This window comes from Carcharhinus amblyrhynchos, chromosome 6 (genome assembly GCF_965287045.1).
Source record: "Carcharhinus amblyrhynchos chromosome 6, sCarAmb.v2.hapA, whole genome shotgun sequence".
Classification (NCBI taxonomy): Eukaryota; Metazoa; Chordata; class Chondrichthyes; order Carcharhiniformes; family Carcharhinidae; genus Carcharhinus; species Carcharhinus amblyrhynchos.
The window spans coordinates 84,583,453-84,601,923 of NC_137329.1; the positions used below are offsets into that span (position 1 = coordinate 84,583,453).

The window sequence follows — 18,471 nt, forward strand, 5'->3', positions numbered from 1 at the left end:
CCTCTGTTCTATCCACCATCCAAAATTTTTGTATCCCTTGCAACAATACCCACCTCACTACTTGTCTCATTCACCACAAGCATAACCTTCAAGACTCATCTTCTCTAATTTTTGCCACAAACTCTGTCATGCCCAAACTCCAGTTTATCCAGATTTCTGCTCCAGCTCATGATCGCTTTGATAACTTCTATGTAAAAAGAAGGAAACCCCACAACGCTAATGGAATTTAAAACTTACTGTAGCAAACCAACTATAGTCAATATAATTCAAACAATCAACAGGAAAAAAAATTTCAAGAATTGATGGATATAAGAATACGCCTCACAGCCACAAGCATCCATATTACTTCCCACACAAATGTGGGATTATGGGGTTACTTCCTATCCAAACATTTGGCACTTGTGACACATTCGCTGACAGCCATCTTCCATCCGAATAACCTGGATAATGTGTACACCTATAAACTTACTCTTATGTAGTTACAACAATTCTGATGTCACAGAATCCCTTCAGTCTCTTTCTCCAACTCTTTGAATGTCAGTGGGTTCTGGCAAGATTTGAGACATCAGTAGTGGGTTTTCTCTAATCTGCAAACCATTGCCACCTTTATCTTCCACATTCTGACTTTCCAACCATAATACAGTCTCAGCTGTACTCTTGGAGACTTGCTTCACTACCAGAATCTGATTGAAACTGCCAATTGAAAAACTGTTCAGTTCTGAACAGAAATTTGCTTGTTTCTTCTTCAGGAATTCTCAGTGCATGCTGAACTGCCAAACAGAAAACACCAGATGATTCAACCCCACTTCCTTTTTATGCCTTGCTTCCTAGCTGTTCACCCTGATGTCAATCCAGGTTACATAAGCATTTCTTGAAATTGAATGATATAATCAGGAAACCAATTAACTCTCTCAGAATGCTCCTGGACCACTTTTGTCTTAAAGGGACATGCACAGAAAGAAAATAAATGTTTCCCAAAGCACATGGGTCATCTCAAAATAAAATGTACCGTTTTGCTGCAGTGACTATATGCTGAATTTACGTTGAAGTTTGTATCTGTCATTATAATTAGCAGGAATATATTAGGAAGTGATGGAACTATTAGGAAATGATTGGCTCAGTAAAACGTATTTTGAAGAATACTTTGCTTTGAGAAAGAAGGTCTGTACATCAGGTAATAGTTTTATTTTCAATTGAATTGCATATTTTATAAGAAAATTTGGTGCAGTTTTGTTGAAGAAGGGAAATTTATTACATTTACAAGGTGCAGCATGGTTATGTGGCTTTTTAATTTTGTGGGCCTGTGAGTATAATTAAGTATGCTAACTTTTTTATTTCCATTTTACATTTGGTATATTTTCATAATCACCGATCAAAGATCAGCATGTATGCATTTCAAAGTCAAAATATTAAGCATTAATAAAAATGGAGATAAATGTTATGCTAGCCCTCCTCCATATGTTGAATGATTGATTGAAGCAGTTTAAAGAAGTGATGAAGGAATGTAGACATGAGGAAGAAATCAAGAAGTTGGAAAGAGGCATATTGTGTGACAGTACTGTACCTTTAAGAAATGTATTTGAGCCATTTTCTTGTGCAGGATCTGTTATAGCCATTCTATGCACTCGAAGCGTCCTGTCTGCTGGCACCCTGTATTGTTGCTGCAGCAGCATAATTCTTTCTAATGACTAGAATGCTGGTTTTAATCTGAAATAATACTGTTCTGCTGTTTTCCCCTTGGATTTTGCAGAATGGGGCTTAATTGGGATTGACAGGTATGGTCATGTGACGAGAAAGCTGGGCTTATATAGAATATGATCAGTAGTGTCTCACTTTCTCCCTCTATGAAGTTGAAGACTAGAATCTGCCAGGAGATAAGTTTCTTTCTTGGTGGTTCTGCTGTTTGAGAGTGGATCTTCTGCTTTGGAAGCTGCAGAAAGAGAGGAATCCTTTTTAGTCTCTAAGACCTGGAGGCTGGGTTTGCTTCTCTGAGGTTTTGCTGTTTTGAGGATGTATCCTTCTCTGAAGATTGCTGTCAGGTTCTCTGTCCAGAAGTGTTGAGCTGAGGGTTTGGCATCACATGGGTATCCTTGGTTTCTGTGCTGACTGGTTCTACAGAAGAGCTTTACGTTTATAGGGTATGGCTTTAAATTGGAACAATAGAGATAGCTAGTTATTAAGGATTATACTTTGCCATATCTTTGTATTTTAATTGGTAAAAGTTATATTAATTCATTTTGTTACATTCTAACGTAATTTTTTTTGATTAAAAGCTGCTTAGTGGATGACTTGAGTTACACCTGGAGTGAAACACCTTATGCTCACCCTAATGCAAAATCAAGTGTAAAAGTTTGGCTGTACACTAACTTCATAAAACACCCTAGAGTTTCAAGCCTGGGCCTTAACAATTGATGGAAAGATGCTTATATCCATGCATCTATCAACTAACAAATGTTGCATGCCAATTAAACTGCAACAGGTTGAAGTTAAAGCAGGGAAAATTTTTTTTAAAGCATTCCTGAGCTGTAAAAGCCATGTTCTTGATGCTGGTGTTAAAATATGTGATAGGTCAACTGGTAATGGGTGTGCTTGAAGTTTTTTGAAGAGTATGGAAACATCCACTGGTTTCAGCTTTGTCCATGTAAGCTGATAATGTGTCTGCATTTCCATTAACAAAAACAAGATAATAATTGCATGTTGTATTTGTGTTATTGATATCTGTTTCCTCTCTGCATATTTTTGATATGATATGAAAGTGATCTCTTCCTCATTTTGTGCTGTTTCATTGTCCTTTTTTCGTGATGATTTTGTTTGTTCTGTTTTTTTTGGTAAATCCCTAATCTTTGTCATAACATGCAAGAATAGATAATTTTACACTGTGACCACCATGTGACACAAGGACGCTCATTTGGTCTCCTGCACAACATAGGAATAACAGGACTTAAGCTTGTCTCTGCTTATTTACTATTGATCCACTCCAATTCACTTGTTTTGGCGTGTCTGATTTGAAGAAAGAATCTTAAACAAAAGTGAGTAAGTCAGTAATTAGATTGATCAGTTTCAACTTGATCTGCATTATTCCAGCTATTTTTGTTTGTATGTTTGACATATTATTTAAAATATCTTACTGTCCATGGAAAAGTTGAATTACTTCCTTAAAAAAAAGATGGTTTTTCTTCTTTCATGTATTTAATATTTTATTTTACATAGTAAGCAATTTGCTATTTGCAATTATGTGAAGAACCTAAATTAACCTTCCAGTGTAGAGCTAAAATTAGCACCTTGGTGTAGTAATGGCTGAATCTCTATCAATATTAGGCTTTCGCATGCAGTTCAGTAACCTTTAACATTCTTATTTTACTGCTAATAAAATTGTGTTGGCTTCTCATGAGAATAACTAAGTAGTTCACATCTGCAACTTCCCCCACAGAATATTTTAGATCTTGTTCTGGGTATTGGAGTGATACTGAGACTAATTTCATGAGAAGGAAATTCAGAAAGGAAGTGTTTTTGACCTTGCTCAATTTATTGTGGAATTATGCATGTTGTAGGAGAATATAGATTGAAGTGTATTCAGTACAATCAGGGTTTAAAAAATGGTCATCAATAATTTGAATTAAGATTTTGGTTTTGGATTCTGCGTCAAGGAATTTGGGTAGACTAACTGACTTTTTTCTAATTTGATTTAAAATGGAATTTATAATAAAAATTAAGTTCCATATTGTCGAGCAATACAAATAGAAAAACCTAAAGGATAGAATTATTAATCTGGCCTCCTGTCATCCGTCCTCAGGTCCTCAATAAACTGAATTCAAATGACCACCACATATCTAACTTAGTCCTGATATAGACTTGGGACAATAATTTAAAACTCTTCAGGTGCATTGAAGATATCTTCCCTGGTGCTCTTGTCAGTCTCTTCACTTTTAACTTTCCATCTATTCCACTTTGTGCTCACCTGCTCCCCCTGAGGCTGGTGTTAAGAGGCTAGATGTCTACGCATGTTCATCCTAAATCTGTATCTGTCCTCCCCTCTATCCATTTCATTCAAATAAAGGTTCTGTTTGCTTTCACAATACAACTGACTTGCTTTGCAATAAATTAGATATGAAAAGTTACACCATCTGCTATTATTAAAATGTCTTTCTCCCTATCTCAATCTATCTGCATTGTGCTGTGAATAGAATAGCTTAGAATTTTAATCAGCCTCCGGTTCAATCCAAAGCACAATTAGCCAGTTTTTCAGTACAAGTGAAGAGTTGCATGCAACTCATGGCCACCACTGTTCTAATAAGTTTTCTTCCTGTGTCTCTATATCTCTTATCTGACAAATAAAGCTTGTGATTCTGATTAGGTGCTCCTGAATTAGCAGTTAGGAGGAGTGGCCACACTAAATTGCCCCTTTGTGTCCAAAGATGTGTAAGGTTAGGGTGATTAGCTATGGTAAATGCATGGGGTTACTAGGATATGGCGATGCTCTTTTGGAGAGTTGGTGCAGATTATATGGGCCAAGTGGTCTCCTGCATATAGAGATTCTGTGCTTCTATGGAATAAAGCCACATTTTTTTTTTAATGGGCACCTTTTAATATTTAGTCATAATCAAGTTTTGTACTGCACCAGTAAAGACAGTTGTTCTTGGGACTTGCATGTTTGGTATTAATGGCTAGGCTCCCCAAGGTCAGAATTTTACATTGTCACGTTGTTAGCATTAAACCGAGTGGACAGTTAAGTACTGGGACTAATTGAAGCTTGACTTGTCTACACAAAAAAAAGGGTCATTCACCACATAAGAGCGCAAGTATTAGACATCAAAGTATAATGCTTGCTTGAGAATGAATGAATCAAACTCTGTTAAGTCATTATAACGGGCAGTAAGTATACTGTTTGAAATGTTTTGTGACTTTGCATCTCTATCTGATTTGATGTTAGTTAATGTGTTCGACAATCCAGTAGATGGCAGTGCACTACAATAGCAAACTGAACTTATTTCTGTATAAAACATTACCAATAACTGCCAGCAAAATACAGATAGAAAATATTGAAAATATACAGGATGTCTGATTGCTTTTGAAAAGCAATTTTCACATGTAGACACTTCGGCAAAAATAGAAGATAAAGAACCAAATGAACTTTAATTTATCTTTCTCTTAGACCCATAGCAATTCCAGTAAATTGCTTTTATTTGTTGGATTTGTCATTTTTCTACATTATCTTTTTGTACAGGAGCATAAAGAGGCTTAATTTTGACATTATATTTGACCTGAAAAAACTTCGACCACATATAAGTTCCCCATCAAAAGAGCCTCCTTCCACCTCTAGCATTGCTATTCTTCGCCTCTGCCTCAACTCATCTGCTACTAGACTTGACTATTTCAAGGTTCTGCTGGCTGGCCTCCCATTTCTCACCCACCATAAATTTGATCTCCAGAATTTTGACGTATCTTAATTTGTGCCCAGTACAATTTGTCGCTTCACCTTGGCTCCTGATCTGCAACACCTTGCTTTTAAAATTCCCATTGTTTTCAAGTCCCTTTATGGACTCACTTGTCGCTAATGTCCTTCAGAGTTACAGCTGTGCGAGTCACTGCGCTTCTCCAGTTCTAGCTTCTTGCGCACCTCTGATTTTGATTGGTCCACTGTTGCCAGTTGTCCTTCAGCTACCATGACACTAAGCTCTGGAATTCCCCCTCTAAATCTCACTGCCTCTCTTTCTTGCTTTAGGAGACTTCATAAAATCTATGTCCTTGACCACGCTTTGGTCACCTGCCCTAGTATTCCTCATGTGAATCAATCTTAAATCAGTGTAGCTTGGAGTTTCTCCTGGCCGCAGATAGAATCCAGTGGTCTGGAGCAGTTTAAAGATGTATCTGGGTTTTCTATCCTTCTGGTGATGCTGCTGTGGAATTTAATTCTTTGTTTAAAAAAAACTCTTGCCTGCAGCAGAATGGAGCCGAAGTTAATTTTTGTAATGAGCTTATTAGTTGGGTGGAAACAGAGAGGGAGCAGGAGATCTACTTAGCTCAACTGCTGGTCCAGTTCTTCTGAGAACTCCATGTGCTTAAGCCAGATGAAAGATTTGGGCTGGTAATATCTCTCCAACTGTCATTTGTTCAAACATCGTCACATGTTCTAATTATAACTCGATATCTGTCTGGAATCCATCTTAAACATCAAGGTCTTTTTGTCCAAGCAATTAACCTTTGAATGGTTTTGTCTATAGCTGTTGAATATTGTAGGTAGCTTTCACAGGTGCTTTGTTGATAGGGTAGTAAGGAAGGTTGTTCACAAATTTGAGGGGACAGGGCTGTCATTGTCTTGTGGTTTTGCAGACTTGCAGTATCTTCTCTATGGGGTTGAAATGTGGAAAAGATGATAATATAAATTAATGTCAGACATCTTGATATAGATTGAAACACTTCCGTCTGTTTCAAAAGTTTTTTAAAGTACAATTCAAGTTTCCTATTAATGAATTAATAATCTATAGTTATATAAACATGTCTTCATGACAAAGACCATTTTACCCTTCTGGCTCATACATCCAAGAAGAATTTAAATTCCCTTTTTGCAGCGTCCAGCCTTTTCTTAAATGATTTTGGATTTTTGCTTCTGCTATTCAAACTGGAAAGCCATTCAGTGTACTGAGTGATCTGTGAAAAAGTTCCTGATTTCTGTGTAAATTTTATTTTTGTTAACTCAAATCTGAACATTGTCTCAAATTTAAAATTCTCACTCTCATCTTTAAATCTTTTCAAGATCTCATCCTGTATTTAACGTGCACCAGTCTTACAACTTCTAAAGAACAGTCAGGAAGCATTGAGTTGGCTAGAACTCTTTATTTTCCTGGCAAAGAGAAAACCCAATAAGTTCTCCAAACTGATGTAAAGGCTTAAGAGGATGGATGTGTGCTATGGAAACTGTTTGCTTCTGTGCACAAGTGCTCATGAATTAGGAGGAATTTATATACATGGAAATAGCTTGGATACCTCTTTTTATTCGTTCAAAGGATGTGGACTTCACTCGCTAGACCAATGTTCATTGTACATCCTGAATTACCCTTGAGAAGTTGACTGTGCACTGCAGTTGTAGTCCAGTACTGCAAGTGCACTCAGTGCTGTTTGGAAATTCCAGATTTTTCACCAAGTAACACTGAAGCAATGGCGGTATAGTTGGAAATTGCTTGAAGGGAAACTTGCAAGCTGTGGTGTTCCTATGTGACCTTGTTCTTGGTGGTAGTAATCGCAAATTTGGAAGATGCTGTATAAGGAGACTTGGTGTATTGCTGCAGTGCATCTTATAGATGGGTACATATGGTTGATAATTAGAGACTTTGGCATTCAGAGTTCAATATTTTTGATTAATGCAAATGTCAAAATACATTGTTGGTGTATCTTTTTTTTCCTGTTGTTTTCCTCTCACCTCTCAAAATTCATTAATCAGAATAATTACATTTTTAAATTTAGACAGACAAGTTAGATCCTATCTTAGTGCTACATGATTTTGATTTGATTTATTATTGTCACATGTATTAACATACAGTGAAAAGTGTTGTTTCTTGCGTGCTATACAGACAAAACCATTCATAGAGAAGGAAACGAGGCGATGCAGAATGTAGTGTTATAGTTATAGCTAGGGTGTAGAGAACAATCAAATTAATACAAGGTAGGTCCATTCAAAAGTCTGACAGCAGCAGGGAAGAAGCTGTTCTTAAGTCGGTTGAAATGTGACCTCATGACTTTTGTATCTTTTTCCCGAAGGAAGAAGGTGAAAGGGAAAATGTGCGGGGTCCTTTATTATGCTGGCTGCTTTGCCGAGGCAGCGAGAAGTGTAGACAGAGTCAGTGGTTTGGAGGCTGGTTTTTGTGATGGATTGGGCTACATTCGCGACCTTTTGTAGTTCCTTGTGGTCCTGGGCAGAGCAGAAGCTATATCAAGCTGTGATACAACCAGAAAGAATGCTTTCTATGGTGCATCCATAGAAGTTGGTGGGAGTCGTAGCTGACATGCCAAATTTCTTTAGTCTTCTGAGAAAGTAGATGTGTAGATGGGCTTTCTTAACTATAGTGTCGACATTGGGGTACCAGGACAGGTTGTTGGTGGTCAAAACTTGAAGCTCCTGACCCTTTCTGCTTTGTCCTCGTTGATGTAGATGAGGGTATGTTCTCCTTTGCGCTTTCTGAAGTTGATGACAATCCCCTTTGTTTTGTTGACATTGAGGGATAGATTGGTGTTGACGCACCAGTTCATCAGATTCTCTATCTCATTCCTGTAGTCTGTCTCGACATTGTTTGAGATCTGACCCACTACGGTGGTGCCATCAGCAGACTTGAAAATCAAATTGGAGGGGAATTTGGCCACACAGTCGTAGGTGTATAAGGAGTAAGGGGCTGAGAACACAGCCTTGTGGGGCACCATTGTTGAGGATGATAGCGGAGGAGGTGTTATTGCCTATCCTTACTGATTGTAGTCTGTGAGGTAGGAAATTCAGGATCAGTCGTAAGCGGAGGTGCCGAGGCCCCGGCCACGGAAGTTTGGAGGCTAGTTTTGTGGGAAAAGTAGTGTTGAAGGCTGAGCGGTAGTCGATAAATAGGCACCTGACAAAGGTATACTTGGTTTCTAGGTATTCCAAGGTTGAGTGCAGGCCAGGGAAATGGCATCTGCCATGGACCTGTTGTGGTGGTAGTAGATCCAGGTAGTCCAGGAGTCTGGTATTGAATTGTGCTTTTTGAACTTTCAAAGCACTTCATAATGATGGATGTCAGATCTTGACAGTGAAAGAGTGAAGATACAGTGACAAGGCCACAAGTACTGAAATGATAGTGGCGGACACCTGCAGGCCACATGTTGAGTTTTGAGGAGGTGTAAGATGGGACTGGTAAGGTCTCATAAAGCTATGCCACAGATATGGTATGCAGCCTGAACAGCAAGACTGTAGAAAGGTAATCAATCAGGAAAAAAGAGTAGCAAGGCTGCCAACAGAACCTTTTGGTTAGGCCTGATTGAAAGAAGGACTGAGACAGGACTGTGAGTAAGCTTCTGAAGAAAGATGCAAAAAGCTCAACCTTGTGAGAGAGAGGCTGCAGATCAGCCTGGAGGTAGTGCAATTCTGTGCTCCCTAGTATTGGGAAGCCTGTAGTGTGCTAACTAATTTAAACATCTAGACACAAATAAGCTTTACCCCTATCTAAACTCTCACATTTCAGGGTGATCAAATTGTGACGTAGGAAATGTCTGAGACTGAGAAGCATGTGCAGCATATGATTTTTAGCATATTTGTTATTGAACTATTAACACAAGTGGTTTTGCTGTATGCAAGCATATACTGTAACATTTTCATCTTTCCAGTACCATACATTATCAGAACTTTGAGTTTGTAGCCATTAGATTTGCTTACGGCGAATTCAGTTATTGGTTTGTTAACTGCTTCCATCAGTCAATGCCTATAGCCATCTATTTGCTGCTTGCTTGACTGCAAGTTCTACTTTGGGTCAGTAATTTGCCAGTTGTTTTGTGGACTGTCAGTGCATTTTTAATTCCTAACCAAGTTTCTCCAAGAGCCAGTGTAACGATTATGTTAATGCTGAGTGAAATTAGCCTGAATCCAACAGCATAATTGAAGATCTTGGCCAGCTATCTCCTGAGTATTCCTTCAAGAAATAGCTTTATTGTAATATTGAGTGCCTACACCAGTATTTATCAGACCTATAACACATTTACTAACCAAAAACCAGATAGTTGTACGCTAAATGGTTCACGCATTTGCTGACTATGGCATTACTATTGGGCAGGAAGAACAATAGAAATCATTGAACACTACATTCACTATTGCTTTTTTTATTGTAATTATTGTTGGTTTCTTTATCTCAGATTGTTCTTTTAGATCTTGCCATGACTTTTCAGATTTGAGATTGTTCACTTCTGATATTCCTAGGTAAAATGATAATGAACTAGGAACCATTTATCACATCAACTACTTGTTCCATCAAGTGCTACCTGTGAAGAAAGTAGAGTAGACTAGGATCAGTCTCATGCTAAACAAATTTTGGAAGAGTAAATAATCAAGTTAATGTTGCAAGAAACAAAAAGCAAATTTTCAGTAATTAAACTTTGCCACCACCTTGTTTAAATTAGGAAATAGTTTTAGCACAAGTTATGAATGTTATGACTATAGTTACTTGTTTTGGAAATAGTTATTTTGTTGATCCTTACTTCACTAGTTACAAAGGTGTTCAAGTTTATTTTGTCCTCTTCAACAGTTCCTGCCTGGCCACTTTTTTTGAAGTCTCCATTCCAAAACCTCTGATAGCATTGACTTTTCTTTAATGATTTGATACAACTGACTGTCTTGCTAGGCTAGAGAACATTTAAAAGTCAATCACATTGTTGTGGGTCTGAAATCACATGTAGGCCAGACCAGATAAAGGCAACAGATTTGCATCCTTAAAGGGCATTAGTTTGTGATATTTGGCAATGGTTTCAAGGTCATCATTACTGAAACTTTTTGAATTCCAGATTTATTAAGTAAATTCTAATTAAACCCTGGTCCATTGATATTATCACTGCCACTGCTTTTCTCTTAACTCCACAGTGCAATTTTAAGGTGCATGTTTGGTACTAAGTCTCAAGTATATAAATTTATTTCACTGTATATTACAGGCATGTGAAATTTAAAATGATTGTATACAGCCCGCACAAATGATTTGAGTACTTGATTTTAAGCAGTTAAATGTAATAGTGCCTGTCTTTTTAAATTGCATTTCTTCCCCAATCTTGGGTGTTGGGACATTTAGCATCATGTTATTCGTTATGCAGTATCTTTGCTTCATGGTTGTATCTTTTGTGGAGGCAGAACCTCACATTTGCAGGAGTTTTAGCATTGCTGTTATGTTTGAGCAAAATCATTATGGTAGGCATTAGTTTGCAGATGCTCTTTCCTTCCCCACCCCCAGCAATCTCTCTGTTGAGGAGAATAGTTAAGTGTATTCATGATATTGAAGTGTTAGCTATGATAGTCATCATGAAATATAGTTTGGTTTTCTTATGACAAAGACCTAGAATGTTTACAATCATGTTTCTTGTTTTGCTACTAAGGGCAAAGTAATATTTTCTAATTTGCTATTAAGGGCAAATTAAAATTGGGAACATCTTCAACCTAACCTTTTCTTCACAGGCTATATATTTTTTCCATTGTCTGTCAGGTTATTTTCCCTCTACTTCTCAATTTCAAATCTGTCTCTCTCAAAAATCTAGGCAGTATTCCACTGTGCTATTGTGGGATCTATGTCAGTTTAAAAATGCTCCACGTATAGTGTTCAGTCATTCGTCATCTCCTTTCAACACCGAAAACACCAATGAGAATGAAAATAAAAAGGAAGAAACATTGTTCTGCCGTCATCATGACCCACAGTGCAACTCTGAAGCTAGTGTGGAGATGTTCTGTGCTTTGACCTGAATTCTTGTAAAACTAAATATAATGTTTGACTGGCTGCCAATCATTTTTATTCCCTTCCTATCTCCCCATGATACCAGTTCATTTTCTGCTGCTGACCCTTGCACTGTTGGTGCAGACTTCATGGCGTCCTATATTCTGTACCCTGTAATTGAGAATGGTAAATGGCTCAGTATAACAGGACAGAGTGCTGATGGTCAGCTTGTTTTTGGAGTTGCATCAATTCAAACTCCATTATCAATATCATTTTACTGTTGAAGAAAAGTTGTTCACTTCTACATACACATTTCCTTACAAAGGTGGGTGTGTGGTGCAGATAATAACTGAAAATTATGATTTTCTGCTTTTCCTATTCTCTATGCATATGTTGACAATATTTTCTCTATTTTGGGATAATATTCGCAGCAGTAGAGATGCACTCACATGGATTCTTTTAAGCATGCTCCCTAGTTGATGTAAATAGTACGTGTGAGGAATGTGAGAAAGTTTTTGCTGTTAACAATGTCACTGTGTTACCCATCATAGTTGTGTATGAACTGTCCTGCATTGACCCATCCTCTTTGATCCCTAAGTGAGGGATTTTGAAATGATTGTAATTGGCATACAGCCAGGATTGGAAATTTTCTTCAGTTTTGCACTGCTTTAGTACTTAGTTTCTGTATCTGGAATTTGGTACAGACTTGTGATATGACAGTTAACAGACATGCAGAAACTATGGTAGCGCTATGCTGATGGCTAGGTTTTTGGGTGGGAGGCAAATCAAGAAGGCTAAAATGAATGTCCAGATCAGGCTGGAAAATATGCAGTATGATCACAGGAGTTGCATTATAATACATCATCCCAGCATTCATGCAACATCATCCTAATGAAATTGAGTTTTCTGTTTTTCTAAACAGAAATGTGGCAAAATTTAGAAATGAAAAAGTCATAGCAGGCCAATTGGTTAACTGTAGTGTCAAGGAGATATCATACCCCATGGTACCTCCTTTGCCTTAAAGAACTCTCTCGAATTTACTGATACAAGTAGTACTTATTGCCCTTCTTACACAGTCATCACCCTCTCGTAGCTACATAAATATTCCATATCTTCCTGAGCTACATTTGTATCTTTGGTGTAAGCACTAACTTTAGGTGTAGATGATTATCTACTCTTTGACCTTTTTGCTCTTAAATATTTCCAGAGGATTTTCCTGAGCTTTATCTTTTCTGATCTATCAGTTCTCAGCCATTGTAGGCATTCAATACAATTTGGATGCCTAGGGTGGAAAGTGGCATTAAAGCCACCAGCTGTGCTGTGAGAAATTTGAGGGGGAAAGTCCCAGGGGCTGGTCCCACAATGTAGCGCTGGGAGAACCTGCCCCACTAGCAACTTTGGTTTTTAAAGGTTGGGATGCCCCTTTTATGGGCCGTCGAATACAAAATCGTAAAAATGGAACAACAATCCACTCACCTGAACTCCTCTGGTGGCTCTGAATGCCAGGTGCACTCAATGGGGGGGGGCCAGTGGTAATTTACAGCGCGCCAATATGAATGGATTATGTTGGGGCAGTAGGTTGGGTCAATCACGGGTGGGTCTTGTTGCTAGCGTATAATGTGATTTAGGCCATGTCAAACTTTGTGCTCTCATTGCCATTCACGCCTGATGCGAACAGGAGCACAAAATCTCAGCCCTAACCTTAGTTTTACTGGCTGTTCTTACCTGTTTTTTTTTTAAATTGATTCTTCAGTTGTGATTCTTATTGTCACTCTTCTCCTATGCCCCAATACACACATGTGCGCACACACACACGGGTGATATAAAGTCTGTTGCCTTCCCAAGTGATTCATTCTTCATCTTTTCAAAATAAAATCTTGATTAAGTTCATTCTGTTGAAGAAAGTAGCCTTTTTTTTCTTGATCTTTCCCTAACATTAGCAGAATCTATATTTTTGACTACAAACTGTAGTCTACCTAAAAGTAATTTCTAGTAGCAGCACTGTAAGCTGCAACTTTACTGGAAAAAACAGTGGTTTTATAAAGAGGTGTTTAGTTAGTGTTGATAAGTATTTCAGTAGCTGTTTTTGTTAACAGTCTCTGTAATTATGTCATAATTAATGCACATATAGCTCTGTTAGGACTGTTATACTGCTGTCACATATATTGAATAATGTAACAAAGCTGCCTGAAAATCCCCCTAATGGAAATGTTCCACAATAAAACACATTTGCTGTTAAACTTCAGCTGCAGACATAGACATGTCCCTTCTCTCTACTCCCCCAATGAATTTGCTTTACCAAAAATTCAAAGGCACTAATGTAAAGCTGAATATATTCATATTACCAATACCTCATGATCTAAACTGCTACAGGTTGTTTTCATGGAATCTAGTATTCTAATTAAATTTGGGAATCGGGAAAACTACAGGGTACAGAAAAATGTGCTTAAATGTATGCCGATTTTCCCGTAAATATATGTTTCAAAACTATAAAACACATGTTATTGCACATTATTTCTTTGTCTCATTTTTGGCATTCTGGAACTTTGCTTCCATGACCCGAGGGAATAATTGTACAATCTTTTTAAATTGGGCAAGATACCTACATTAAGTGGCATCAAATGTACTAGAAAAATCCTGCAAATAAAGCTGATCAGTACTGTATCATCTACATTCATTTCAATAACTGTCTGTACTGTGTAGACAACTAGTGAGTGTCATGGTTCATAGTTTGAATCATCAGACAGTATTCTATCTATAATTGTTTTTCCATTTAGAATATATTTGGCTCATTTTGTACGCTGTGCACTGTGTACCTGGAAATATTCTGCTTCAGTATTCATGGCAGTCACTCAAACAAAATGAGCAGGTATATTGGAAGGATTTGTTAGTGAATGCTGATTGTGTCCTTGCTGCTTATAATGCCAGTGATCATTGTGTATGCCTATCGCTGCCAGATTGCTGCTTTCAGCCCTGTCACAATGATAGAAATGACACATGTGGTGCTTGGTTAAGCAGCTCATACTTGGCCCAGCTGCAGCTCTTCTTCACGCAGCTGGGTTGGCACACTACACAGCTCTGATATATAGCTGTTTGTTAATTTAAAAAAAATGGCAGGGCTCTTGTGCGGGACAAAAAAGGGCAAGAAAAAAGGTAGGAAGGATTGTTCTGAGTTGATTTGTTGTTCTGAGCCCGCATGCGAAATGATGAATGGAGAGCAAAACTGTTGCTAATGCTAGGTGAATGCACTCTGATTACATGTATTTATGCCATTTACAGTCCAAGCAAGAGCAACAGCTGAGTTTGAGACTACATTCATGTCATTAGCAATCATGGCTACAAAGTAACTTCTTTATTTAAAAAAATCTGTTAAACTAGCAGTTCTCTATCTGCCAAAGAAAGCTTTTAGTAAATTTTAGTCACACCACTCATTTTAATCATCTTGGATATAATTCATTTGGCTGCAATGGCATGAACGAGTTGATCAGTTATTATAGAACGCTCACACAAGAGAGATTTATCAGAACATGAAATTGTTTACTTCAGTAAATGTTAGAAGTCTAACTAGTAGTGGTTTGGTGCCACAGTCGGTCAGTTTTTTCAAGTGACAGGTGGTTGGAAATCAACAATTGGTAAAAGTCCTCCTGTATAGTATGCCATGTGATGTTAATGCAGGAATTTTACACTCATTATTAATTTAGTGAGTTGGTGTAGCTATTTATAATGTTGTCTTCTCGTCCATAAAGCCCCTGCATATTTTGCATTAATTAGAAGTATCAAGTCCATGAACTGCAAATTCTTTCACGACCAGCGGCTAAAGATTTTTCATTTAAAAACTTAGTAAAATATGAGATTCTGTTTTGAAGATACTATTATACTATAAGCTATCAAGGGTTTTATCGAACCAGCTCTAGAAGATCCTATTCTATTTTTAACCTGTGAAACTGCTGTTAATTTCAAGGTTTAAAATTGTTTTCTGTGCTACGCAGTTCTAAGTGTACAGAACATTGCTGCAGTGGTTTGCAAAGAACCACAGCCAGGCTGTGAACATTGATTCTCATCATAAAAGTAATATTTGCTGTACTACTATTTGACTGATGAATATGTTCAGATCTGTTGTCCTAATAGTTTCCACCTGGGATTTAAAAAAAAACCTCAAATACAGATTGAGAGCTGATATAATGAAAGTGTATCCATTTTATAGCAATATGATATGACCAAATTTTCACTTACGCTTCCAGCAGGAGCCAAGTTTGCATAAATTTGAAACTTGTGTCAGCTTCAGTTCTCGATGACCTAGCCGTAGAATTCACGCAGTGCCGGATTCAAAATGGACCTTCTATAAATTCACCTTTTCTCTTGTGTTGGAAGCTTAGATATTTTAATGGGCTTTTTACCCACTTTATCAAAGGTTGAGAGGGAAATCTTAAATTGGTATGCTGGGGTTTTACCCAGTGAAGATGGTGTAATGCACATTCACAAAGTGGTCACATGTTTGTTGCTGTTGTTGTCCCATTGGGCCTGTTTATATAATAATGGGGGAGGGGGAGTGCCCTTACATAATGTATATCACAGAATAAAGTCAAATGGTCAACATTGCAAGTGGGCTGAAGAAGCAGCAAGGCAGTAATAGCAGCTAAGGTTCTCTTGCACAGCACTTGATTTGTTGTATCTATTTAAAAAAAAGGAAGTTTGTCACCATTCATTGGTACCAGCTTTTTTGGGCTATAACATTGCCTGTTTTAAATTTTCTGTTAGGACTGGTGGGACATTTATTTTTCTCCAGTCTTACTATTCTGTTTTCTTCTTTACTAGTGAGTGACTTACAAGAAGAAGGTAAAAATGCCATCAATGCTCCATTGTCTCCAACACCCACAGACATTCACCCTGAGGACACCATGCTAGGTATTAAGAAATGCTAATTCATTTTTCCTAATGTTTGTATATTTTTACAGTTTTCTTGAATATCTAATACAAAAAAAATCATCTATATAATACAAGTATCACGTTTTCAGGTTTTTATTTCACTTTTAAGTCGTTGTCTGTTCTCAACTGTCTCGGTTTCTTTTGCATTGAGTTATTTGTGAATCTTTTCCCTTTTTGGTGTTGACACTAAAAATCCAATTTCTTAAAAAAGGGTTGTCTGTTTTAACTCTTGCCCACTTATTTTCTGTTGTCTTCAATTATAGAGGAGAATGAGGAACGAACAATGATTGAGCCATATTCGAAGGAAGAGGCTAAGTTCAAAGAGCTTGTAAAGGTGAAGTGCTTGAATAAAATGTGTACTACATGCTGATTTCTCTGGTAACTTAAAATTAAGCACAATATGACCTTGTCCTTAATTTGACTATTATATACCGAGCCCGATGCAACTTGTACAAATCAAACATATACAAAATATATACTGCATGATGAATTCCATGGCAATTTGCTTATTACCTATTTTGTTGCATTTGGTGTTTGTACCCTATTGATCATGGTCTGAATCAATTCCCTCAGATTTTCTGGGTTAACAATAATGTATGGTTTAGTTTAATTTTTCTTTTAAAAAAAAGGTGTTCCTGTACTGAAAAAATAAATCTAGAAAAAATCATGACTTGATTGTACTTTTTGAGGCTATAAGGATTCTGCAGGACTTTTAAAAAGCTTTTGATAGTGTACCACTTAATGCACTAATTTATAAATATAGACCAATAGGATTGGCAGACAGGCCCTAGAGTAAATAAGAAATTAATTGTGTCCTTGTAGATACATGCTTCTTATTATTGGTACTAGATCTTCATGGAGAGCAGTTGCTGGTGGAGCCTTAGTGGAATCTGTATTGGGATTATTATTCTTCACCACCTTAGTTAATAATGTAAATAAAGATGTCAGCAACTTTGCAGATAACGCACAAAACGGTGCTGGTGTTTGAATCTTGGATCAGAAAAAAAAGACTGCACTCAGATTTTGATCCAGTGGTGAAATACCATGTGCATACCATGCAATGCCCTGAACTAAAGTTTAAGTTGGAAAGTGACCTAGAAGTTTGCAAGACTTTAGCAGATCATGAAACATGCTACAAAGCTGTATCAAAGACGAACCGCCTCATGTAAAACAAAAAACATTATGATGTTCTTTTATAACTTTGATTACGCCTCATCAGTAATACCATGATTATTTTTAGTCCCTTTATAGATGGGTGATTATGGAGGTGCTAGGAAAGGCTGGGATCCACCAACAGACTGATACCCATTTATGAAAAGCCCTTGGTTGTAACATTAGGCTTAGACAACGTCAGAATTTATAAGTCTGTTAATTTATGAAGCAATAATAATACTTCTTAGGTTCTAATTGACTGGATTAATGATGTACTTGTGGAAGAAAGAATAATCGTGAAGACTCTTGAAGAAGATTTGTACGATGGACAGGTTCTGCAGAAGTTGTTAGGTAAGAATACAATTGCATCATTTAGAGATCCACAACAGCTGTTAGACCAAACAAACATGGTGTTTTTTTTCATCAATCGACTTGCATCTTGCCACTTTGCTTAATTTTTTTCTTTCTAGATACACGTATAATTATCTATTCAATCCATTTGTACTGACTACTTCCTAGTAAATTATTCCACAATTCTATTTTTCTTTGATGAGAAGATTCAACCTGACTTAACTTCATTTTTAACCTGTGTCCCTTGCCAGGATCAAATCAGTTTATTGTGTCAATAATAAAAATAAATAAATAAATCTATCTTTCTCCCAGAAAAAAAAGCCCTATTTCATAGAATCGACACTTGCACCATAGCAGGTGACTGTTCAGCCCATCATTATGAATAGTTGCTATATTGCACACCCCTGCTTTTTAGTTTCAATTCTGCACATTCTTTATTAAGCACGTTTTCAATTCCAATTTAAACTTACTTAGGGAATCCACTTCCATTACCCTTTTCCAGTTACACGTCCTAGGTCTTGCCACTCCTAACAAAAAGTAATTCTCCTCATGGCCCTTCTCTTTTGAATTTGCTTTGTTCCTGATCCACTGTAACATTATCCTTTAAGTATGAACTGTCCTA

General features: G+C 37.3%; 1 protein-coding gene across 4 annotated transcripts in view; it reads left to right on the forward strand.

Annotated features, from left to right (window-relative positions):
• Positions 1-18,471, forward strand: part of parvb (parvin, beta) — a 66,211-nt gene that overhangs the window by 19,140 nt on the left and 28,600 nt on the right. Inside the window, exons 1-4 of one of the 4 annotated variants that reach the window (XM_080190835.1) lie at positions 11,625-11,745; positions 16,236-16,325; positions 16,610-16,680; positions 17,747-17,849. In XM_080190835.1, the coding sequence (XP_080046961.1) occupies positions 11,640-11,745; positions 16,236-16,325; positions 16,610-16,680; positions 17,747-17,849 (370 nt within the window). In that variant the 5' untranslated portion in view covers positions 11,625-11,639. Of the gene's footprint in view, positions 1-11,624; positions 11,746-14,484; positions 14,574-16,016; positions 16,062-16,235; positions 16,326-16,609; positions 16,681-17,746; positions 17,850-18,471 lie in introns of those variants that run through there. The other 3 variants (XM_080190836.1, XM_080190837.1, XM_080190834.1) reach the window with 3 other exon arrangements.